Raw genomic sequence first — 26145 nt, forward strand, 5'->3', positions numbered from 1 at the left:
CACTTCTTTGCTAGAAAGAGGGAAATGTTAACTGATAGTCTGCTGCAGAGGTTTGTCACACTTATTTTTCTCCTCCCTGGAGCACTTAGGTGATTGGTTTTGGTCCATATTCCAGCAGTTAATAGCCACTCAGAGTACGCACTGTGAGCCCAAACTATCCTGGGATGATAGCCCAGCCTACATGTGTAGGGTGTCTCCTCTTCCTTTGACAGGTATGTGTGGTAAATTCTTTTGGTAGCTTCAAGACATTTCCCAGTGGCAGCACATGTAAATTGATCCGAGCAAACTGGAAGCCTTGAGCAAATCCCTTCTGTGTTGCTATTGTTTATGCAGTGTTGTGTCATGAGACTTGCAGAGAAAATAAAAGCACTCTATTTCCATAGGAAAGCATTAAAAAAAAAAAAAGGCAGCATAATCTGACATCTTGTCCTATGTAAGATAAGGAAAGTCAAACTGCATGTTTATTAGGGAAAAAAACCCAATACCCCCCCCCAACTCAAACAAACAAAAAAAAAAAAAAAAGGAAAGAACTCAAGGGAGACTTTGTAGGAACAGTGAAGTAGTGCACAAGTCCAGGTTTTCTCCCCTTTGCTTTTCTGCCAGCACCACTTCTGCCTGTTAGTTTGTTTTGTTAAGGTGCTTCAGGTCCTGTGTGGTTTTCAAGCTAAGCGGCAACCTCAAGTACTGCTTCTGTGTTGTTGCTTCCCCTCCCAAACCATGCCAACCATCTGGGCAGATGTTTCTCCCATGGACCCAAAGAGGTGATGCACCTGTTTCCTTCAGCACTCATCTTCTTGGTATATTTGTTCATCCAGTTCCTGGGATTCAAGGTGCTCGAGGCGGTCTGTTCGACCACTCATAATCTCATCTGGGGTCTTCATGAACCTGCAAAACAGAGAAACAAGTGGATTTCTCAGTGGTCTCAGCTTTTCTATTCATCAAGTTGTTGAGGTCCCTAAGCCCTACAGCTCCTGAGATAATCTTTGCTGTATCCTCCCAATGCCTAGTATTTCCCACATTTTTCCCAGCTTACTGATGTCTTCCCCTCTACATACCTTGAAAGGAAATGGAAAAATCACAGGCATTTACCCCTGCTCCTTAAAAGCCCAAATCTGAACCAAACCCCACATTTTTTTTTCCAAAAAATTATATTTATTTCCTCTCCCTCATATTGTTTGCTGCGGTCATGTAAGATTATAGTATGCCCCAGGTACACTCATTTATGGTGTCTGGTGACAGAAACATGAAAGACCTTTATGACCAGCATATTTCAAAACAAAAGCACCTGTAAAGTGTGGAGAGGCAGAAGGCTACTGGTTTGTGTGGGCCTGTGTGTAGGTGAATGAGAAGAATAAGAAACACCAAAGAAACAGTGGTGGAAAAAGCCAAGGTCCAAGTCAGAACAAGTTCTGGGACATGGAAAAAGCCCTGAAGGGAAAAGCTTTGGAGCTAGGGAACTGTAAGGAAAGACAATCTCTTCCTGTGTGATTGTAGCAAGAGTAATTGTACTGAAGGAGCATCCTCTGTAAATGAATGCCATGGCTTCCAGCACTAATCTCTCAATGCAGTAAGTCTGCAGGGGACTAGAAACAGAAACAGTCTCTGTGGAGGCATGGCAGCAGTAGGAAATGGGAAAGGACATCCATCAGCTTGCAGATCAAGTCTGCAGTCTTGATTTTTGCCAGGATGCTTATGTGTACTACTGCACAGAGGTAGCATGGAAAAGCTCTGCCTTTTCTTTTTGAATGTAATGGCATAAGAAGAGAGCGTGGCACAGGAAGGATGAAATCCTAGTTTCAACACAAATCAGTCTCCTAACTACTAAGTATTTCTGGCGAAAGTAGGATGAAAGATGTTTATTCTGGAAGTGTTACAAAATTTTACAGTCTTTCATTAACGATGTACTGGTTAACATTCAGCAGTACAAAATGTGTTAATCACAGGGGCTGATTTTATTTCAGGTTGATGATACACTCAGTATCCTAGGCCCAGTGAAAGCAAAAACAACCAACAGGAGCCTCGTTACTATCACTGACCCAGAAAAATCACTGCTGAAGCCTCTCAGTGAACATATAGCATAGCCTGGAACTAACCTTTTGCTATCCCTTCTAATCTGGGAAATCATATGCACATATGCACTTAGGGGAAAAAAAAAAGGCTATGACTCACTGCTGTGTCACTCCCATTGGTATGCTGGAAGAATGCTGCTCATACAAATGGTGTTATGGCAGCAAAAAACTCATATGCCAGAGTGGTGAATCTGTCCCTGGCTACACAGTGAAAATGCACCAAAGCCTAAGGGCTTGTGCCTTGCTTTAAACCCTGTGATTGTCTTGTTGATTTTGTGTGAGAATGAACTCAAATCAGAGAGTGATCACACTGCCCTCCCTACCATGTGGGGAAAGGGCTGATGTGAACTGTACCACAGTACTTCAGGTGTTCTTTTTGATCTGTGTTTTAAGTCATGTCAAGGAAATCAAAGCGTGGGTATTTGTAATAGCATTTGATTACATTAAAAAAACCCCAACACAACACAACCTGACCTAACCTAACCTAACCCAACTCAACCCAACCCAGAACTAGAAGCTAATTAAGAAAGAGTATCTGTGACCTATTTTGTTGCAGAAGACACTCAGGCAACCTATTAGAAATCCTTCTCCAACTTGATTTTACTTAAAAGCTCCAGATATCTGCAGATGACAACTGCCTGCATGTTACTTGTAAAGTCACATTTCCTATTACTTTTGTGCTTGCAAGATATAGCCAAGAAAGGCACATTAACGACTTGATCTTTTGCAGCTGTTCTTTTTCTCTTCAGATATAAATAGGTCTAAGAAAACAACTTCAAAAAGTTTTATTAGAGAATCGTGCAAAAAAATGCTTCACTGGTTTGGTTTTTTTTTCCCCAGTTTCCAAAAGAAATGAGGTTTATATGCTCATGTTTTATGTTCCCTGGTGACCTTTGAATCTGTTGGTCAATTTGGGCATGTCTGACAGAGGAACAGAGGTCTCCAAGGTCATTAAGATTTTGAGAAAATAGGCAGCCAGCCTGGTTGATAAGAGATGGACTCCTCTTTTTTTTATGCCCCCCCTGAAGGGCAGGCTTCAAGGTGTTCAGAATCATGAACTGCCCCAAGGCAATGCAGTCTTCACATAAGGCCACAGAAATTTGCTACTGAAACAAGCTTGTTTTAATGTTCCACCAAAAACAAAGTTAGTACCAAGCAGCTGATTTTGCCCATGATTACTACTTCCCTTCACTCTCCTTCCCCATCTATGTTTCCTTCTAAGACCTGACATAAGTCATTCTAAAGAAAGAAACCTTTTCAGCTGTAGATAGTTTGAGTGCTATTGCAGTTCTGTTAGCTATTCAAGAAAACAAACTCCAAGAACGCCTTCCTACTTCCCAAGCACGCTACTAGATCCAGACCATGGACATCAAAGCAGCCTTTGGTCCAAGTTCAGTGCTCTATGGGTCAGACATACACACTAGAATTTGCTGGTCTTGTCTGAAGTGAACTAGAGTGCTTTTGCTCTCTGCTAGTTGCACTCAAGTTTGTACAAGTTTATTGCTGTTTCAGGCACTATTTCCTGAATGTCTGGTTGTATCATCCAATCCAATGCATTGGGTTTTATGAACAGCTCTCGCAGGTCCCTCTTCCTTGAAGGTAGCAATGCTGAAAACATGGTCATCAGCGCTTCTCTTCTGTGATGCATCTGAGGAAATGCCTGATCCCTGCTTAGCTTTCACTGGCAGCTGTGTTTGAGAAATCAGTTTGGAGTGGGTTTTCCAGCAGTTCAGCTGAATCATTTATCTTAGGTCTTAAACAATGGCATGGCCTGACTGAAGTGAATGTAAAGACTTCTCTTGACTCCACTGATCATGGAAACAGGCCTGTGTTTTCGTAAGTTGGTGTGGTTGCCTTGAAAGTTGGCAAGCAGTTTTTATAAAACGTATGGCCATTGTCACCTGTTTTATAGCTGTGGCAATGAAGTATCCCACACACAATTCCATTTTCCATCTTCAAAAACTAATGGTCTGTAGAAAGGAATAGCAAAGAAAGAAAATTACCTGAACAAAAGCCTTTGTCCTGGCTCCTTCCGGATAATGTTTAGTTTGTAGTAGTGGCGTAGAGCTCTGGACATTTTCTCATAAGTCATATTTGTTCTGTTCTGTTTTTTTTTTCAAAAGAAAAAAGCAAAAATGTGGTGAGATGATTCATTAAAACCTGCCTAAGCCCCAAAAGGAGTTGCAGAACTATCATAGCTAGCTAAAGTAACCAGGTCAGTCCAAGAAATTACATGTTCCACTCTTCTCTTTGCAGGTCCATTCTGCCCCCACAGCCCTCATCACCAAATTTTTGTGCATCTCTTTTCAATCAGGGCAATTTAAACAAGAAATCTATCAAAAATTCCAAGTGAGGTTTTTCTACATTTTCTTGAAACACAGGTAACAAAAGACTTAATTAACTACAAGAGGAGACATTAGATGGAGGGAGGTGCTTATGCCAAGTGGGATGTGACGAGCCTGCATCCCTCCAGGGATGCACCTGCAATGGGAATGGTCCCTCCTCAGCAAAAGAATACCCAAAATCCTAATTTTGAACCAGGTCCAGTCTACAGTCTTTGTTTTCAGTGATGGAGGCTGAAACGGAGAGGTGGGAAGAGGTAATTCAGGTGGTTCCAGCCCCTCAATCTGATATGAAAAAGAAGAGAAAAAACATTCCTACGATCTCTTTTTTTCTTCTGCCTAAGAACAGTGGCAAATACATTGAATCTGTCCGCAATCCCTGCTAAGAGCACTGTTCCTCTGAGATTTCCCTGCATTAACTAATTAACGCTTACAGAACACTGTAGAGATTGACAGTCCGTTTCTCCTCCTGTTATACAGGTGTAAATCAAGAAGCCTATTATATTGTAAATCAGGAAGCTCCTCCTCTTCATTTTGGGAGCTGTTGACCACAAAGGCCATAGCCAGAGCACTGTGGTATACTGAAGTGTGGCCCTGCTGAAGCTGAGTGTCACAAGGCAAATGTGATGGGCACTGGCAGAGATGAGCAGCCCCCATAATACTGACCTGGGATAGCAGGATCAGCCCCTTAGGCTGTGCCTACATGAAGAGTATTTTGCTGGTCCAAAGAGCAGTGGTTATTATGCTGGCAAAGAGACTCCTAGCAGAGACATAACTATCCTGGCAAAGCTGTGTTTGCTCAACTATAAAGTACCCACCTCGCCATGAGCAAAACACATCAAACTAGTACAAGCATGCTTTTGCTCTGTGAGCCTCCATGTTGGGAGTTTGGCTTTATTAAATGAGACTGATCAACTTGCCTAAAATGTTCCATAAAAGCAGACCTCCCCTGCTTGCCCTGACCACAATAGTTCTGCTAAGGGAGGCCTCATAAAGAGCTCCTGTAGCAATTAAACACTAACAGGGACCATGTTTTCCCTGCAAAATCTGGATTCTTCTCATTGGGAAGCCCCCTGAAATACTGTGTGTGCTTCTTCCATTTCTTATATGCCAAAAGGCCACTGTTTTACTCAAGTAGCTAGTGGTCTGAAGTAGCTTCAGTTTTAGACACCCAGCATGAGACATGATGGCACAGCCCAACTAGCATGCAGGTTGGGTAAGGGCACAACTCTCCATTCCCAGTGTTGCAGCTCTAGGACAGATGTTCTTGGAAGCAGTATGTCACATGAGAAAATCTTGACCTTATAAAGATTATAGGCTGTGTATACTCATATATAAAATCAGAGAATAGCTGAGGTTGGAAGGTACCTCTGGACACCACCCAGTCCAGTCCCTCTGCGCAAAGTGAGATCAACCAGAGATGGGTGCTCAGGACTGTGTCCAGCTGGATTTTGAATATCTCTAAGAATGGAGACTTCACAGTCTCCTCTGGGTAACCTGCTCCAGTGTCTGACCATCCTCCTAGTAAAACAGTCCCACACTCAGGATCTCAGGAAACACAACATGAGGCAATGTGAAGTCCCACACTCCTCAGGTCATTCCTCCCTTGGTGGAGGACTTTACACTGCCCCTTGCTAAGTTTCATAAAATTCCTGTTAGCCTGTGCCTCCACCATGTTCAGATCCATATGGATGACAGCACAACTGTCTGGTGTATCAGCTACTCGTCCCAGTTTTGTATTGTCTGAGAACCTGCTAGAGGCACTCTGTCCCATCATTCAGGTCATTAACGAACACATTGAACAGTACTGCCCCCAGAATCAATCCCTGGGGTAACATCACTAGTGACTGGATTTTGTGCCACTGATTACCATCTTTTCAGCCCAGCAGATCAGCCAGTTTTCAATCTACCTCACTCTATTCTTGTCTAGGGCATACTTAATTAGTCTGTCTATGAGGCTATTTTGTGAGACAGTCTCAAAAGCCTTTCTAAAATCAAGATAAGCTATACCCACTATTCTCCCTGAATCCACCAAGCTGATAATTTCATTGTAGATGTATGTTACAGTGGTCAAGCACTTCCCTTTTGAAAATCCACACTCAGTACTCATACATTCATATGAATATACTCATACACATATAGATATATCTATATGTAACTCAGTCCCAAGCTGCAAAAATCAGTAAATGCTTTCCAGAGAACAAAGCAGAATTGCCCTATTGAAAGGAAATACACAGTCTTGCAGCATTTTGTGTCTGTCACAGGACAGTGTGTGAAGTCTGAAAGTTGGTACAGACAGGGACACAGACAGAAAGCTCCTGCCAAATTATTGAACAGGGCTCCTTGTAGACCACATCTAATCAGAATATCCTTAGCATCAGGTTTCCAGAAGAGATAAGATGCCTTGAGAGAGACGGACTGTTAATTCTTGCACTCCTTCTAATTTTATAATTACGTGCATTTATATCTAAATGCTTCTAAATCAAACCAAGAGGTTTTTCTATATGAAGACTAGGTTTTAGTGCTTGAGGATGGGTGGTTTATATTTCTAATGTATGTAGAATGAAAGATTCTACATACATTAGAAATATACTGCTTTCCAGCAGTAATTTATATGCACATCCTTTCTTCGTTTTCCCCCTGTTTATAAGTGAATCCTGTAATGTTACCAGAGGTGAAGTGCTGTAGGAGGAAAACTGCATTGCTTCCTTACCTTGTGGTTTCCCCACAGCCGGGCCAGCCCGTTGGGATCCACTATCCGAAATATTTTGGATTCCTTATCTTCCCATCGGATGAAATTTTCGTACCGGCTGTCAGAAAGCAGCTGATAAACATAATCCCAAAGCAACCTACAGTCTGTGAAGAGAGAAGCAAGAAAATACTTTTTTTTTTTCTTGGGATTAATTCTGGAAACTTTTGGGTGGATGTGCAGTAAAAGGACAGTTGGGATCAGGGCTGAAACAGCTGCTGCAATCTGAAATGCAAATGGCTTGGCTGGTATTGAGTAATGTTTGCAAAATGTACTGGAATATACAGCCTCTTCTGATGCGTCCTAGTCCTTCTGACACTGATTGAGCATCTTTATCGCATTAAAAGCTGTGCGAGATGACCCCCTGACCTTAGTTGCCTGTTTATTGTACTGAAGCACATAAAACTACCACTGTTGGCCCTGATGCTGTTGCTGGCTGTTTTAGTGGAGAAATCAAGAATCTTGCAACCTGCTCTCCTTGCTTGAGACTGCCCCTTTCTGTGCTAACATATGAGTTCTAAAGCATGGGCAATATTACAGCTTTCCTTTGTATACTCCATGTAATACAAAATTGACACCTTCTCCCATTTTAAATTTGATTTTTATTTTTTCAGGTTCCTGAAAAAAAACCCCGAGTATTAAAATTACTTAAATGCTATTGAGTGGGTAAATACTTTCTATTTGGATAATTGAATTGGAATTTCCTCTTGAAAAACACTACTTAGGTCGCTAATTAAAGGTTGAACAGAGATTTAGGTTTGAGTTTAGTGCTTTTCAGTTTTATGGCAGTCTCTTGAGACTGAGGAAGCCAAGAGCTGAGCTGCTCCTACTTCCTGTTTGTGAAGTGTGTGTGCACAGCACAGCATAACTGGGAACTATGAAATATGCCAAGAGAATTGTACAGAGCTGGGGATGTTACTGCTGCCAGGGTTTTTATAGCTCAACTGGTCAGATTCCTAAGATGGCCACAGGGTTGCGTTTTACTTTGAAAGCAACACCAGCCTCTGAGAGATGGCTTGTTAGAGTTGTTCAAGGGCTGGCAACCAAAGACATCCAGCTTACAAGTGCTAAAATGGATTCTTGTCAGCCTGTATTTCTATTCCTGTCTGTCTGCCTGGAGCTGGCATGTGTTACAATGGGGATGATGACATGTTCAGTATGAAAATATAAAATGCTTTTTGAAAAAGGATATGAATAGCACATTTAATGAGCACACCTGAAATGGTTAGATATATTAACGTTATTTATGGTATTTTCCCACTTTCAAACAGTCAAGAGTATCTCTGAAACCTGTGCTGTCTCTAAAACCAGTGCCTTTACTACAGACTCTTTCTACCAGTCCTATGAAGAATAAAGCAGTCTATGACATCTGGCAAAAACTGTTCTAGCTGAAACTACCCTGATGGTCATCTCATCCATAACATCTACAAGAGAAAAAATATGAAAGGAAAGAGGTACTTTTTAGTTGGAAAAACCTTATTTTCATTAAAGTTTTTCACAGAAAATCATTTTCCACAGAAAAATGTCCACTCCCCTTTGAAATTTTTCTAGGTTTTAATTAAAAAAATAAAACCTGAGGACAAGTTTCCCTGGACTTCCCTGTGGGAGGTCTGTAAAAAGAGCCTGAAAGTGAAAGTAGGAGGCTACCACTTTAATTTCTGTCACCTTCCCTTTCACAGACTCAGAAAACGCAGTTCTTCCATTGCCTTTCTGTCAATATTTTTGGACACACACACACACACACATACACACACATATTAGAAAAAACCTTTTCTAGACTTCATTTATCAATCAAGAGAAGGGAGATTATATTGCTCTACTGGTTTGTGGCTTTTAATATTGTGTGAGGTTCTCAGGTAAAATGATAGTAAGAGCCAACATAAGCGGTTCCTTGACACATGTGCAATTCATTCCAGGACTCTTTCAATGTCAGAAATGTATAGAAAATGTTTTTTTAGTGCAACAATCCTTGGGATCAACTGGAGGAATGGTGCTCCCGCAGAGACAAGTCAATGTCAGGCTTTGTCATATTCTTGAATGTCCAACCTGGATCAGATAGCCTCTGATTATAGCACCTTATAGCTAATATTTCCAAGTGCTGCAGAGATATGATTTACACTAAACTTTACTTTCACCTCATTATTTCCAATAGGCAATATTAGTTTTAATCTCTCTATCTCACACACACCCCCACCGGTTCCCCTTTCTTCACAAAACCAAGGAAGCACACAAAAAAATCAGCCTAAGATGTCTAGGTGTCAAATAATTAGATTAACAAGAGAGCTTCAGATGCCAGGAAGAGAGAGGATTCAAGTGCAGATTTGTTTTTTGTTGTTCACTTAATTTTTAGAATGGATTCAGGGTAAGCTTGAATATAAATATACCTCAAATAAGAAGAACTCAGATCTGCATCTTCAGATCTTCACAAGGAAGTCCTAAGTGACCGAGGGCCCCGTCCCATATTCTAAACTGACTGAGCTGCTCAGACTTGCAGAGGTATTTAGTAGGTTGGTGGAATTTGCAAAAAATCACAACCACCAAAGTATGTTAGACTGCTGTTTGCTTCAGTGAGAAAACCGAAAATCCTTGAAACCTCTGCTTGGTTCCTACAACCACTTAAAAACTCGTTTTCAAATGGTACAGTTGTCTATCAGCAAGTTTAGATATATGACTCAGTTGCAATAATTTAATGAGCATCAGGGCAACTACGGCAACTGTGTCTCAAGTCACTGCAAATAGGAAATAAAAACCATTAAACACCAGTAGGAAAGATTCAGCTCACTGCATTTCTTCTCACCAGAGCTGAGAGCTATGAGCTTGCACAGTGTTAGTTATCGTGGACTAGCTGATGCCTTGCAGCACACTTTAGGTATGTATGAGCTCTGTTTGCAGAGTACCTAAATCAGCTTGCCTGCTTTCAAGTTTCACATGGGAGACCTTTAGGAATTTGAGCATGGGCACTCTGGGACTTTTTTGTTTGATTTTAACCACAGATGATTTACACCCTAAGTATCTTTCTCCACAGACTGCATGGTAAAAAAAAAAAAAGGTCCTGGAAGGGTCTACTAACTGACAGAGGATCAGCAAACTAAATAATCTACCAATAGGCCAGCAGAAACCATCTTTAATAGGATATTACAGACTACAGGTCAAAGACTACCTGATAACTCTTAGAGACTGTAATGCATTTGGATTATAGTAGAGCCCATCTGAAGTACACTGCAAGACTATGAAATAGGTCAAAACCCAAGAAGAGGCAATGGTAGAAAATGCTTTTAAAAGGAGCTTTTCCACTGGGAAAAGAGGCATTTTCAGAAAAGGCTGGTGAAGATGATGGACAATGCTCTCAGGCACATGGTGGAATTCTTGGGGCTGTCCTGTGCAGGGCCAGCAGTTGGACTTTGATGGTCCTTGTGGGTGCCTTCAACTCAGGATATTCTGTGATTCTGTGATATGGAAAGTTGCATCCTCCAGGAAGGTCAAAACTGTTATATGAATTTTTAGGAAGGATAGAGAAACAGAGAGGAGAACTTGTATGTGGATGGTTGTTTTGTAAGAGTAAATCACATGTATGAGGAAAGTCTGGATGGTGTGAATGACTCCATGAGAACTAAATCACTTCCTTGACTGTCAGAAGGCCTCAAAAAAACTTGCATGAGGGGACTCTCCACAGGTGTGTGTTGGATAGTGAGTAATGACAAGAAAGCACATGGACGTTTCTGAGGCCAACCAAGTTTAAAATTGTGGGAGATTCAATAGGGGAATTGAGTCAGGGTTGGTACCTAAATTGCATGCTGCAATTTCCTGCCTTTTGGCTACAATAGACTTACGGAGAAAATAATTGTGCCTCTGTAGCACAAGGAAACATCATTTCCCCCTAACACGCACATACGTTTTTTCTAAAATGAACTCAGATGGCTGAACTTTGTACAGCATGAAGGTAAAGGGATTTAGCTGTGGGTAGAGCTGGGTCTAAGAAGCTTTAAGGTGATGCAGTATCAAACAACCTAGCCAAAGTGGGAAGGTGGCAAATGGCCCAGCAATGTGGCAGGCTCCTAAACACTGGAATTTCCAAGTCTTACAATTTTATCCGCTGTACAGACTGAACTACATACTTAGCTGGGCATTAGGGCAAACTGTACCTTCAAATGGAGAGGAATGGCTACAACCTTCCTCTTGCAGCTAGTGCTTCTAGAGGGACTTTTATAGTTATGCTCAAGGTAGTGATAAGGTGTAGAGTACTTAGCTGGTTCTCAAAATGTCTGTTATAAACACTGCCCTACATGTGCAAGAGGCAGCAGTTTCACACTCCTGCAAATAACAGCTATGTATAGTACAGTCCTAAGGTTGGCAGACCTAGAGTAAAGCCTTGGGGGCTGCCTTTCCACTCAGTCTCTTGGCTGCTGCTTGCCTGCCATAGTTGACACTACGCATAAGAAGAACAGGCAGCTACCCAGCTCTGGAAAGGGTGGGGGAGACAAGATAGAGCAGTTGGGGTTTACAAAATATAAAGAAATCTCTCTCATAAACAGCAATTTTTATGGTTTAAATGCTGGCTTCAAACTCCACTCATAGCAGCACACTTGCCTACTTGCTGTAGTTTTAACCCCTCCTTTCACATAGCAGAAGTGCCCAAACCTCAGCCACTCTTCCTTGGCATGGTAAAATTCAAATTTCTCTTTTCTGGTGAAAAGCTCTGTTTACTTACAGCACAGCTTTGGTAATGCTACATAAAAGGGGAGACTATAAATATTGTCATTAAGAATCCCTTGTGACACTCAAATAGGCACTGTGAGTCTGTATTAACAGATTCTTCATTTCGCATATTAAGACTACAGGCACAGTCTTCTAAATATACACCTAAAGAACACTGGCATGTAAATACTTCCTAATGGCTATATGATAAATATCCCTTAGAACTGAGATACCATCTCAAAATTATCTGTAAATGAAATACTATGGATCTTAGGTTCCTAGTATTTTGACATTTGTCCAGCCATTATGAATGACTTCTCTAGTATCACTTGGCCAAGGTCATCTTCACGTCACGGTAGTGAGAGGTCTTACATCTTTCCTCCCTAGGATTAATAATGCTGTTAACAGTATAGGCATATACTAAAGACCTCTTTTGTTCAGAATGTAACATTCCCATGCAATATTTCTTAAAATACACACTGTATCTGAGACCTCTGTTGTTTAAAAGAGGCCTATGGCGCAGAGCTGGCCCTCTTCACGTATCAACTACCAAAATCCTCTCGTAACCACAGAAATGTTTTGCAAGACCCACCCACATCTTGCACTGAAGATCATTACATAAAATGCATTTGATCTGGCTGCTGAATGACTTGGAACCCAAAGTGGCTTCACAGAGGAAGAGATGCCAAAGTAACATTGTCATACTCCCTCTGACATCAGCTGAGGCCTTAGCCCTTGCTGACTAGGTCAGCCTAAAATTTCTCCAGCATGATACCATTTGACTTAAATGGTTCTGTGATTTCTACCAGTTCTCCCCAGCTCTCTAACCCTAACCCTTTATTTTACAAGGTGGTTTGTGCTTCAGCTGCTTTTCTTTAGAGTCATGCAAACAACGGCTGAAAGTAACGAACAGGATTTCTCTAGAAGTTCTCTAGTACTCTGGTTTCTGTAAGCACACCTGAAGCATGTGTGAAGCTCAAATGGTGACGCTCATGGTATCAAAATGATGAACTGATAAAATTCAGCTGGTGCAAGAAGAAGGTCCTGATGTCCCTTACATTTTATCCTCCATTCTTACCTTGCTGCTTACCTCGTGCCAGCTCTGTTGTTAAGATTTCTCTGTGAGCTGACTTAAATCACTTCAACAGAAGAAAACAAACCCCGCAAAAAACATCAGACATCTTTCTGTTATTTCTGTAGGCAGGAAGATCTGGTGAATTCCAATGCCAGGACAAAGAAGGTGGCAAGACTTCACTGGCAGAGCAGGCAAGGGTGACCAGAAAAGAGGCAGAGGCACAGGAGGTCCCACTGACCTTCAGCCTGTCTGTGACCATCTGCCTGGCTGGAGAAGGTCAGTAAGTCTTTGAGAAGACAACACTACTTTGGAGCATCTGGATTTGTTTAAATTGTAGCTAGAACCAAGAAAACACAATGGTTATTGGCTGTTGTATGGAAAATAAAAAAGACTGGGAGAGAACTCCTAAGTCCTGGAGTGGTTTAAGCTTGGCGTGGAGATGAGCTGTAACTGCACTTTCACCACATCTTTAACTGTGCAATAGGTACAGCTCTCTGACAAGTCAAATGAATCTTTTGTCTACCTAACTGGTGCATGCAGTTCATCAGGCTGGCTAATACTGTAACGTCTTTCAGGAGAACAATGACAACTACTCAGTTAACTCGCTTTCATCACGCAAATGGAGAGGGAGGAAAAATAAAGCTGTTGCAAAGGAGAGGAAAGACATATGGATAGGCCTTATCAAATCAGCTCCTGTATTCTTGCTGAAAACCTCTTCCATGGCAAAAAAAACAACTGGGAAACAGACAGCACACCGAGAAAGAAAGACAGACAAGTTGAGCAACACACCTGGGGCAGGTAGCTCACCTTGCAAGCTGCAGTTTGAGATGCAGATTGAGCTCTGGGTAGGAGCCCAGAGAGACTGAGAGGTGGTGAACCGCCAACCCTCTGCGTAACAAAGGGCATGAAGATGGGTGGTACCAGTGAGGTGGATGGACACTGAGAGACACAGCCAGAGCCAAAGACTCCAGAGGAGGTGTGAGACTTGCCTGGGGGTAGACTGTGAGGGGATAGCCCAGGGGTTCTTTTGCTGGGGGTCCTCCTTGGAGGCACAGAATAAATGTTGTTGCACAGAATAAATGGCTTTATGGAACTAGACATCTACTATGGGAAAACTAGGGTAAAACCAGTAAGGAAACCGGGTCTGACTGTGTGAATGGGGTGTGTGGGAGCCACGCAGGGACCCATCGGTCACTGGAGCCGCCCGCGGTGAAGGGACTTCGTCCCAGCAGTGAAAGTCTCCCACCCTGGGAGTGTGACTGCCAGAGAGTCTGGGAATGGTCAGACTGGGGAGACTTCTTTAACAGACAAGCTACAGTAGAATTACTGCTGAGTTGAAACACAATTCAGCCTCAGTATCTATCCATGGCATATTTATTTTAGCAGACAAAACTAGAAGAAAAAAGTAGCCAAGTCTCATGATTAAGGGGTCAAATGGCTCTGAGGACTGGGGGAGCACTGACGTGAGATAGAGCAGTCCTGCTCACCACTGTGTGTTAATCCATGTTCAGGTTACTGCAGGAAAATAGTTTTCTTTCCATGAATGTTGCTGCTGGAAGCAGGATGTTAAGCTGGTACAGTAAAGCCAAGATTTTTTTGTGGAGAAACTTCTTGACAGACCACTGTTTGTTCAATTCTACATTCAAGCTGGGGCTGAGGATAGAGGTTGCCAGATCACAAAACAACAGTTGTATGTTGCTTCTGTTTTACAAGAAAATCACCGAGTGGGAGATCAGGCATAAGGAGAGCAGAAACCTGAGACAGTCGTGCTGCTAACAGTTGTGCTGTGTGGTTGTAAAAATAACACAGCAAGATGAGGCCAAGCTCTGTCTTTGGCAGTAAAAACATATACAGGAAAGGAGGATCCAAAAGCTTCATATCCCTCATGTGGTCATAGAAAAGAGCACTCAAATCACAAAGAATATGTAATAGATGGGGGACAGACCGTCTGATAGATGAAGACTTTACAGTCTCTTGTACTAAGAAAGTCTTTTTTCTTCTTGTCCTGTTCTGCTTCATCCCCCCATCCCCACCAAACAGTGACATTTTCAGTATTATTTCAAGGGCCGTTCTTTTCCTGCTCTACCACAGTGGTAGAAAAGACCCTTGCTAAAGAAACCCGCCTCTGATTCTCTTGTGGCTTTTCCTTACATTTTTTGCTCATGAAGGGTAATGACCAGAGAAAGGGAAATTCAACTTCTGCCTGCTCACATGCACATCTTACAAACACCTCACAACCTCTTTGACATCAGAACACTTTAGTGATGGGAATTTAAGAATTAAGAATGAAGCTTTACCCTTGGAACTGTACTTCAGAGAAGCTGGCAAAAGCAGGAGCAACTTAACTGCAGCAAAGGTATTACCAACAAGAGCAATAATTTTTAACGCCACAACGTGAGAATCTCTACTGTATTCTGACAGTTCAGCCTTGGGTTTAGATTGCTGTTTTTGGTTTTGTTTTTTTTTTTCTTACAGCCTATGCTAGACTACTACACACGAACCTCACTTTTGTGTTCCATCAGAAAGCCCTGAGTACTCTGAGAGGTGTGAGAACGGCTGGAGGATGTGGCTCCCGGTGTGGTCCCAGAAGTCCCTCCTGAAGGGATGTCGTAAATTGTAAACCTGTAATTTCTCCTAAGTCCCTTGGAGAAAATTGAAATGTGACCTCCCCTTCTTGGGATTAAATCTCCACATTGAGACACAGCCAAACTCTCTCTTCCTTCCTTTCCCTCAATGGAGATGGAAAACAGTAGTCTAACCAGTTTAACGGTGTGCATTTGAATTAATGTAAACTGACAGAACCCTACGTATGCCACGTCTAACTGACTAGTATTAAAGACAGACTTACATAGGCCTGTCTCTGAAGATAGTGTAGTATCAATACTGTAAACGTGATAGTGCATTTTCCTTGCTTAACTAAGAGGATTCGAAGTGATTCAAGCTTGCTTTGTAGAAGAAAATCTGAATTATCAACACAACTAGCCTGAAGAAAGCATGCAATATACAGGGAAAATGAGGGACCTGTTTTCATTAAAGGGCAAGTTTCTTAAAAAAAAGTGTGTAACATTCTGCTGATCCCAAGGGATGCTTAGGATACTCTGAACCCACTTATATGTCTAGCTGTCATATGTAAATGCTGCAGTTCAGTAATGAGAAGAATGGAATGAAATCTAAATGACCAAGCTTTCCTCTGGCTTGGTCAGTCCTGGCATCTGAGTGTACCCAAACAAGCCCTGACTGCAAATTTCTGCTTCTGTAACTGTGCAGTAAGAGTATAGGCAGCTGTGAACCAAGACACTTCACAGAAAATCTACAACCACCTATCCAAGCTATTGCCATTCAGCTATTGTTTCAGCTTGAGTGTCATTAGTTAAATTGGCATGGAAGGCACACTTTCATGCTGAAATTAATTGTTAATGCTACGTTATAATATATAATGTTATACTGAAAACTTCTCCTATGAATATGAACTCTAAGAGCTTTGACTCTCACTCATACTTCAGTGTCTATAGTACTCTAGCTTTCCACAAGGGCCTTGAAATAGACATGGCATATAGTGGAAATGTAGAAGTGTACAGGACTGCAAGGGCAAGTGATTAAACAAGGCCAGTGACATTATCATTGTCATATCCAAATGGGAGTGACAGGGCAGCACTACACCAAGATTTTCAGGTTCTTCAAAGGCTCTGATCTGTCTGTATGAGTTGCTGCCCTACAGAAAGGAAGCTCAGCTGCCTGGAAAGCAGGCACTGAACTCTCACCACTTACAAGTCAGTATGCTAAAGTGAACTACTGTTTTGGTTTTCTGTAGTTTGCCAGTCTGTAACTTGTAACTGTTCAGCTGCTGCGACTGTCTTGTAAAAGCTGTCCCCAAAGTCTGTGCTTCACAAAAGCCCACCAGTCACAACTATGCTGTCAAATCCTGCTGGCATCATAAATCATGACAGTGATGAGGACAGCATTGGCAGTCTCAGGCGTGTATACAGGTAGGCAATTTTATGTGCTGTCCTAAAAAACAGCTGTGTGTTTGATACACCACAGGATGTTGTTTGCCCTCCTGGCTGTCAGGGCACACTTGTGACTTATGCTGAGCCTGATGTTGACCAGCACACCCAGATCCCTCTCTGCAGGGCTGCTCTCCAGTTATTTCTCTCCCCATTTATATTTGTGCTTGGCAATTACTCCACCCCAGGTCCAGAATCCACCAGTTGGACTTGTTAAACTTCATCCCATCAATCACAGCCCAATGCTCCAATCTATAGAGACCTCTCTGCAAGGCATCTTGTCCCTCAAAAGAGTCAACAGCATCTCCCAGCTTGGTATCATCTGTAAACTTGTTGAAGTTGCATTCAACTTCTGCATTCAGATCGTTGATAAATACATTGAACAGGCATTGCCCTAGAATTGAGCCCTGAGGAACACCACTGATGACTGGTTGCCAGATGGATGTAGCCCTGTTCATTACAACTCTTTGAGCTCTGCCCTTCAGCCAATTATTCACACAGTGCACTGTGAACCCACTCATCCCACAGCCATGCAACTTGTCCATAAGGATGTTGTGAGGGACAGTAGCAAAAGCCTTACTAAAATCCAGAACAACTATATCCACCACCTTCCCTTCATTCACTAGGTGGGTGACCTTATCATACAAAGATATCAAATTAATTAAACAGGACTTACCCTTTGTAGACCTGTGCTGACTGTGCCCAACGACTGCATTATTCTTTAAATGCCTTTCAACAGTACCCAGTATAATCTTTTCCGTAATTTTTTCCGGCCCTTCTCTGAAGGTTAATGGTATCAGTTACAAAACTTGTAACTTTGAAGTTGTGCTTAGGTTTTTACCCTCCTTACATAGGTATAACTGTTCTTTGCTTCCTTTTCACCCTCCCTCCCCACCATCCAGCATATGCTATTGCATAGTTAACTGTGCCTGTACAGCTATTTTGCACAGAAAGAAAAATAAACTAGTGTGGTGTAACACATTATAAATAATAAAGTGCATTTGCACAAAGGATTTTGCTGGTACTATGAGTTAAGAAAACCAAAAGATCATCCTACAACTTGACACAGTTGTAAATGCTACATTGACACACCTGGAGCAAATGCAGGCACTGGGGCTCTGGTCATGGTAGCCAAGTTGAAGAGACAGTGCTGAGGTGCTGTGATATAAAGTTTGGTGTCTTTTGATATTTAAGCTCTAAATGTCTACTGTTACAACTCTGCCTTCAGATTTTTCTCCCCACCAAATGCAGTGCAGAATCAAAAGCAATAGGCAGGGTCAGGCTCTGCAGAGGAATAGCAATGCTCATCCTTCTAAGTTGCTTGTATGAATGGGATAGGTCTGCTTCAGACACACACAGAGTGAACCCAGACCTTAAAGCATTTTACTAGGTCCCGATTCCAACAGGACAAGTAGTCCTTGGGGGGAGTCCAGCTGAACCTGCCAGTGCTCTAGAACAGCACTCTGCCTTTCATACCTACACAGTCATTTTGTTAGTATCTGTACTGGGCAGTGCTTGAGTAAAGGAGTTGTTATATCTCTAACCCAAAGTTTCAGCACCAGTGTCAGCTGTGGATTAGTGAACAAGCCTTTCAGCCCCAGAGAGCTAGTACAGAAGCTCTGAAAGATGAGCTAAAGAAATTAATCTTTTGGCATTTTTGCCTGGCTGACACTCATTTCTCTCCTTAAAGAGAGAAAAGGTCATTGGGAGCTAAAAATCCCAGGAACCTGCTCGGTAATGTATTTCCCCTCACAAGAAACATCCAGAACTGTATTAGTTTTAAGTCACTGAATCAAAAGTAGCTACCAGCATGTCCTTAGATTAATTTGGATATTTCTAAGACAATCTCTATATGATAAAGGTTAGGATGAAACTAGCCTGGTTGTAGTTGGATAATCCCGTAACAGCCTCTTGCAGGGATTCCTGTGTCTCCTTTTAAGCCACTGACAGGTTTCTGGAGAGATCTAATATGTCAGTTCCCATTTTCCTGCATACTAACAAGCTGAGGTGGACGTGGATATATATTAAAATAAAAGCAGTTTTGTGGTGAAAATCTGCCCTGGCTAAAGTCAACAGCAGTGCTCCCAAGGAGGGATGTGGGAACAGAACTTCAGGATGGCTGCAGAAAGCATTTCTGGTAGCTTCGGTTCCACTGGGGCTGCAAAGATTGCCTCAGCCATGATGCACTATGAATGCCTGCAAATGCAATAACTCCCACCTCTCCTTGAACCTTGGGGAAGTACCTTTCACAAGATATCAAAGTCCTAAAATGTTTGTTAAGAAAACCTTCACAGTCAGAGGTTTGTGGGGAGTAGAATTTCCAGTCTGCAGAAGGGCTAATTTCAGGTGCCCCTTCCTGACTGAAACTGCCACCATGTTAAAAAAAAAAAAAAAGAAGAAAAAAAAAAGAAAAAAAGATATCTCTTTTTCCTCTCACAGAGTGAAACCTCTGGAGATTGTTTGGGGAGAACCAAGATTGACTAATTAAAAAAATTCAGAGCTAAAAGTAAGCCATATACTCTAGCCTGCTTGCTAGAGTCCAAGTTAGGATCTGACTACCAGCAGTGTTGCTGCTTTGAATTAGCAGTTCCAGTGCGGAAAACTGTCCATTACACTGCTCTACAAAACTTGACTTCTGAGCTATTTTTAATATCTTCAACTTGAAATTCTTTGCGGTAAAAGGGAAAGTGCTTTACCACAAAAATTAATATTTTGAAAAATGATATTACATAAAAAAGTAGGAAAGATTAGTTAGCCAGTGAGTTTCGCTTGACGGAAAGTCCCAAGCTCTACTGACTGATGAAAAATAGATTCACGCTGATATAAAAAAAGAAATTAAATAACTTTCTGGCAAGAGCTCTAAATTGAAGGCTGTGAGATGGGTGGAAAGCAGGTAGACAGATAAGTACTTTCTTTCTAGGAGGCCTAAGTATATTCTACCATTGAATTCAACAGCTCTGATGAAGTTGACTCTAGGCATGAAACATGGGCTATCTACATGTTTGGTAGTAATCCGTTTTTTTGTCACCTTTAAATTGGCTGTGAGCTCTTCAGAGGGTGTATCTACAGTTCAGGGGCCATTACAATCCAACCAGAATAGCATTGCCTTGTGCCTGTGCAGCAGGTGAGGCATGTTGGCATTTACAATTAAAGGACATGGGGCACTGATGGAAGTACACTGGTGAATTCATCAGTAGAAATCTCATAAATCTAACCATGAGCCATGTACTTCCCCAATCCCTGACCATAAAGCACAGCCTTCATCTGAACTGAATGCCTGAATATGCTTCAGGTCTTTCTGGCATGAAATACTTCACCAACTATTTAAGACATACCACCCATGCTGGTGGGTCTATGCAAAGCTGTGGGACTGTAGGTGAAAGCACCCAAGCCTGCAAATATAACATTTTAAGTACATACTACTACATACTTGTCAAGCAACTGTGTTAGGTCCAAATATCCATGGGCTTGGGCTCTGTTACCCTGAGAACAACATAGGAATGGAAAGGACATGGAAGTACTAGTTACAGGGCAGGTGTCATTAGACCCAGTGCACAAACTGCAGAAACCAAAGATGCCCAATTATGTAAGAAAAAAATTAAAAAACTATCCCATCACCCGCTCCCCATATTTTTTCTTCATTTCATTTCAGACAAGGCTTTATTCTTACAGAATGTTTCCTTCTGAAAAATAAAAATTAACAACCCCCTTGATCTTCCAGTAATACTTTCTAGGAAAGAAATCTCCATCGATGCAACCGTCAGAGTATTTTCTCTGCCACAACATTATTTCTTAACTTGCTGAGAACAGTGTGGGTAATAAAAATCAAAAGGAGGGAACCAAGTGTCAGCCAGGCAAAAATGCCAAAAGACTAATTTCTTTAACTCATCTTTCTATTATGTGAAAGGATCATGGTCCTTGTAATGCTTGATGTTGACTAGATGGTAAGATATGTTTCTTTGGAATTTAAAGTGGTAAGTCTTAAGAAAATAGAAAATCTTCCTCATTAAAGCTGAGACAGCACCACATCTGTAACAAATTTAAGGCATGTAAGGACAAAAAAGAACAAGGTATTTTAAAATGTACCTCTGTGGACATGTGTAATACCCCACAGGAACTGGGTATCACGTTAGGTCTCTGCTAGCATAAATACATGGAATGTTTTTGGGTGTGGTGTGTATTTACAAATTTTTCTCAAAAGAAATTGATTACTGGGGCATTCAGCATATTTCTGAAGTGGCTGGATTCCCCTTGGCCCTCTCCCTATCTATTTATAGTTCCCTTAGGAGTACAAGAAGCATCTTCTGTAACCTCAGCTTCCTGAGTCAGTCTACTGTGATGTCAGTTATTTACGATAACAAAACTGAGACAAATGCCTGTGGTTTGCATGGGACAAAGACAACCTTGTTTCTGTAAAAAGGGACAATCCTAGTGTGAGAAGCACAGGAAAGGCTATGAAGCAGGACTCCTAGGTGGTATTTCATTAATCCTGCCAGCTCCATAATGGGCTGGACATTGCACTGACAGAGGTTTTTTCCCTTTCCATGGGATTGGACACTAATGTGAATGCAACTTTTGGAAAACTACTTCTCTGCAGGACAAGGCTTTGGAGATAGGTATCTTGTGAAACAAATGGACTGCTAGTGGGTAGAGAGGCAGTGAGCGTCACGATGCAAATGATTCAATACCAATTACACATTCTGTCACAGGCAAGTCATTCTGCACCTCTGCTTACCTGTCATGAAACTGGTTTATTAATATTTAACTGTCTAAGCCACAGATGTAGTGAAATTTGCAGAATGCCATTAAACTCTTGAGGTCACAGAGTAGCAAAAGAAAACGAGAAGCATGGTTAGTTATGAATGAAGAGCATCAACTTAGGTGCAGCCTCGAGAATGTCACTTACCTGCTATTCTTCCAATTGGCATTGCATGGTCCTCAGGAGGGGATACAGACACCATGATGTGGTTCATATAAGCTAACTCTTCTCGGTGGGACAGGTTGATTGGCTTTACTTCCCTGTGCAGCCCATCCTCAGACAACCTGGGTGGTTTGAAATCGGAGTGCCTGGGGTTCAATATCAAAGGATGCATGATAGGGCTGGGCATCAGCTGGATGACCCTGGTGTTCTCCTGGCGAGGGCTGGAGGGCTTCTGGAGCACCTCAGAAGGAGGTGGGCAGTGGTTGTTTTCTACTGGGGACACTGAGAGAGGATAAGGCTCTTGCTGGTTGTTCTCATGCTGATGCCTTGTTCCCGGCACCCTGTCGGCTGGGGAAAGGCGACGGATAGTGTTGTCCATAGGGGACTTGAGTGGTCGCTGATCAGGATCTGGTGATGGACGGTGGTTGTTAGTGATGGGCGATCTAGAACGATGCAACAGTTCAATGGTTGGGGGGTTGTGGTGGACTGTTTCTGCGGATGGTCTTGAAGGTCTCTGGACAAAGCTATCTGTGGAGAAAAAAAAGGTCCCAGAAATACAGATTGTCTACACTGTGATCAAGATGTAGGAACTAACTCTCCGTCTCCTAGCCAGGCTTACTGGGTACTGCTGTCAGCTTGGAAATGTTGACCTACAGATGCCCAGAAAAACATCATGTAAATGCAGATAGTTACTACTACACATAATGAAATCAGTACTGTGAAACAATCTCCTTCCATGTATCAATAGTTCCTGGAGAAACATGTTAAGAGAAATCCCATTATGAGAAGCTGACCAGTACATATGTGAAGAGTAAAATCTGATTTAGTTGTACTAACTGTTTCTGTGCAAATGCTTTGAAACTTATCTCCTGCCATTCATGTCTCTATGTGTGGTTCCTGTTATTGTACCACAGTACAACAGTACAACAGTAAGGTAGAAGGCAAAGACAAAAAGGGAAAATGTCTGCAGGAAAATATTGGGCTATAAGTTCTAGATGGTAGAGGGCTCAGGTCAAGGCAGAGAATGACTCAGTCTGAAATACAGACTGGGTTATTTAAAAAAAAAAATCACTGGTAGGACGCTCTTTGTGAAACACTAGCTAAATTTTATCCCTGCCTTCATTTTAAGAGCATGTAACATCTACATAAGGATATTTTCATCTTCTTTTGTTTAGTCTATGCTGTCTACTTATGGGTTGTCCCATATAAGCACTTACATGTCTTCACAGCAAGAGGACTTCTAGCATCATGTTTGCATAAGCATACTTGCCCATCTATGATGCTTAACAGTAGGGGGGAGATAAACCACAGCTCTAGGTCAGTGTCTTTACTTACTAACAATCCTCTCACAAAATTAAAATGCTTGCCAGTGCAAACTTTCAGGTTAAGGCCATCAGTTTTGACTTGGGAAATTACTGACAAAGAGGAAAATACCACTGGAGCACAGTGACTAACAGGTCTTTATCCGAAAAACAAAGATCAAATTTCAGTGCTGTTTGTTGAAAGCCCTGGATGACAACAGAAGAATGCGTGGGTACGTGTCAAAAGCTCAAACGAGCAGCTGCTTATTTGTGGTTGCTGGTTTGTTCACTCCATTTTCTCTAATCCTTTAAGGATTCTTTTGCACTCTTGTCAAGGCAGTGATACCTGCTGAAGACCCCAGATTCCCCACAGTGAAGACCTCAGGGCTCCCACTGCCCTGGAACCCAGGCAGGCATTGGGAAAGGGAAAGGTGTGAACAGGAAAAACTCAAGGCCTGAGAAAATGTAGTGCAAGGCAGTGACACAGCACCAACCCTTTTCCCTACTCAACAGTCTGTTCATGCTAAAGTCTACAGGAAAACCTGAAATTTTAGGCAGAACCTACATTGCTCCAGAACACTTACTGCACACACCTGTGGCCCCAGACAAGAAAAATCCGTTTATAGAGCTATTTAAGACATTCACAATGAAACAGCTGGAGGACATGAAACTTCAGAACTATATATAGTTGTTGTTTAAACACAGTTTTAAATACAATCTGGCCAGATAATGTGGAATAGCCCAAATGAAAGAAGATCAAAGAGAAATTAACTTACAACTGTACCTACTTCTGTGACTGTCTTTTCTTAAAGTCTCCTTTCTTTGCCACAATAGAAAAAAATCAACCCCCAAATTTTATTCAGCATCCTATCTTCTACAGACCATCCACCCTCATCATGGTATATTCAAATGCCCTGTGCTCATTCTTGGCACGTAAATATGGACCAGAATATGGTATTGTTTGTCCTACTTATTTAAAGTGCCTTGGCAGAGGGGAGCAGCTATCTTTAAAGCAGAAAGGGATGACTTGCTGTGCTTTCCATCAAGCTCTCTGCAAACGTTAGTTGGCTCTGACAAGCTCCAAAGAGAAATGGACCTTTCTGCCTGCTTCCAAACCATGGTGATACTGAACCTGGACAGAGTGGAGAGAAGGCAGAGACTGAGGAACTCTTTAAAAAGCAGTAAGAGGAAAAACCACAAATGGGTACACACTAGAGGTTCACTTTCCACCAAGATCTTTCTCTATAAATACTTAACAAAAGAACCACCTCATGGCCAAAGATGCTGTTTGCCATAAAACAATTCCAACTCAGCTCCAAGCAGTTCCACTGCCACAAATGACCTTGAGCAGAATAAAATCCTCATCATTCATTTCTTGGCACATCTGATGACTGTAGTTTGAGCACATATGGTATATCATTTCATGGAGCACTAGATTCACTCATCGGTCTGGCTCTTCATTCAGAATGATCAACACTCTTTTCTTGAAGAGAAAGCTGTGAAAGGAAATTCACCTCCCAGGAAATTTGCTGACCTATCTGATCCATATAGGGATGAGCGGGGCTGCACTTAACTCGGGGAAGGAGCAATTGCTAGCATGACAATCCCAAAGACTGGCACTCTTTGCTTACCCACAAAAGTGCAGGGAATGACAGTGTAACCTTCCTGTATGGCATCTCATCAAATGACTCAGAGCTCCCTCAGAAGGACCAATGGAGATGTAGGTAATTCACTTTCCATTGGTCATCCCTCTACAGGGACAGAGCATTCCAAGGCAATGCTAATGCATCTTGGAGATATTCTGAACTGCAATTTATTTCAAACAGCCAAACCCCCTTTGTTTGAGCCTAGCAAAAAGCCACTATATGTAAATGAAAGCATTTAGAAGCAGGATTGTAAGTATAATCTATTAGAAAATAGGCAAAAGACCCAGAAAATTGAAAAAGATCACTGGAGTAAGGAGGGATTCTAAAAAAAATACCTCACCTACGAAATTTAACCACTCAATATTGTGCCAAGGTAACACCTGTCCCCTCTGTCACAGTTTGTGAGTTAGCCAGGGTTAAGTTCTGCTCCTCACAGTCATTCTCCTTTTTTTACTAAGTTGCAATTTGCTGAGGGAAAATGAAAACTTAATTGTGCTAGTTTTTCCCAAGTGACTCTGTGAAATAGGAAGAAGTAATGTTAAAATACATAAATAAATAAATTCACCTGCCCATAAATTCTTAGCATAGAGATTTTTTTGATTGCTCAGTCTTGCGACAGCAAACTGTAGTTTCTTTTGCTTGTTTTGAAGTTCCTCTCACAGCAAATCAAGAACTAATTTTTGTCATTATAAAGAGAAGTTTTAAGTAATAGCATAGAGTTTTCTAAGCAAAAACACTGGTACTATCAGCAGCCAGAGTGTTGTAAGGAAGAAATCAAAGTTGTTTCTTAATTGCTACATTATAAAGGACTTATTTTTAAAGTGAAACACTTGAAAGGCTGACTCATCATCTCTGTGAAATCCTCTCTAGTGAAAGCTGCTCCATATGTTTAAGGGGGGAGTGTCTGAAAGAGCAGTTAGTATTTCTGTTTGAAATTTAGAATGGGAACACACATGGGTGAACGCCAAGCTTCAGGAAAAGACTGAGATTTTACTAATAGTCTCTGGAAAGTGACTGAATACACTAGACAACTCTCTTGCACAACTCTGCCAATTGAACCTCATCCTCACCTGTAGTGCCTTCACCTAAGCTGAAATAATTTACACAGCTGTGTAGAAAGACTTTGGAGTGTCCTTATTCCACCTGCTGTTGTCCTGCTCTTGGCTTAATTTTAGAGTTTTGCTGGTGTCATTTGATTCCGGCAGGGTCAGACTGGCTATAGGCAATTTATACAGGTCTGACAGTACCCCTGAATCCTCTCTTGCAATCCCATGTTGAATCTTCAAATAGATGCATATCAAATAGAATTAGTACATCTTTTATCCACTTAGCACAGACTAGGG

At 41.8% G+C, this 26145-nt stretch overlaps 1 protein-coding gene across 5 annotated transcripts in view; it reads right to left on the minus strand.

Annotated features, from left to right (window-relative positions):
• Positions 1 to 424: 424 nt before the first annotated feature.
• ETV6 (ETS variant 6) overlaps positions 425 to 26145 on the minus strand; it is a 129066-nt gene continuing 103345 nt past the window's right edge. For all 5 annotated transcript variants that reach the window (XM_027666280.1, XM_027666279.1, XM_027666282.1 and 2 more), the window contains 4 exons: positions 21841 to 22383; positions 7125 to 7267; positions 4073 to 4173; positions 425 to 885 (listed from right to left, as the gene is read on the minus strand). In XM_027666280.1, coding sequence (XP_027522081.1) covers positions 780 to 885; positions 4073 to 4173; positions 7125 to 7267; positions 21841 to 22383 — 893 coding nt within the window. In that variant the 3' untranslated portion in view covers positions 425 to 779. The remainder of the gene's footprint in view (positions 886 to 4072; positions 4174 to 7124; positions 7268 to 21840; positions 22384 to 26145) is intronic.

Source organism: Corapipo altera, unplaced genomic scaffold (assembly GCF_003945725.1).
Source record: "Corapipo altera isolate COAL_440 unplaced genomic scaffold, ASM394572v1 317, whole genome shotgun sequence".
NCBI lineage: Eukaryota > Metazoa > Chordata > Aves > Passeriformes > Pipridae > Corapipo > Corapipo altera.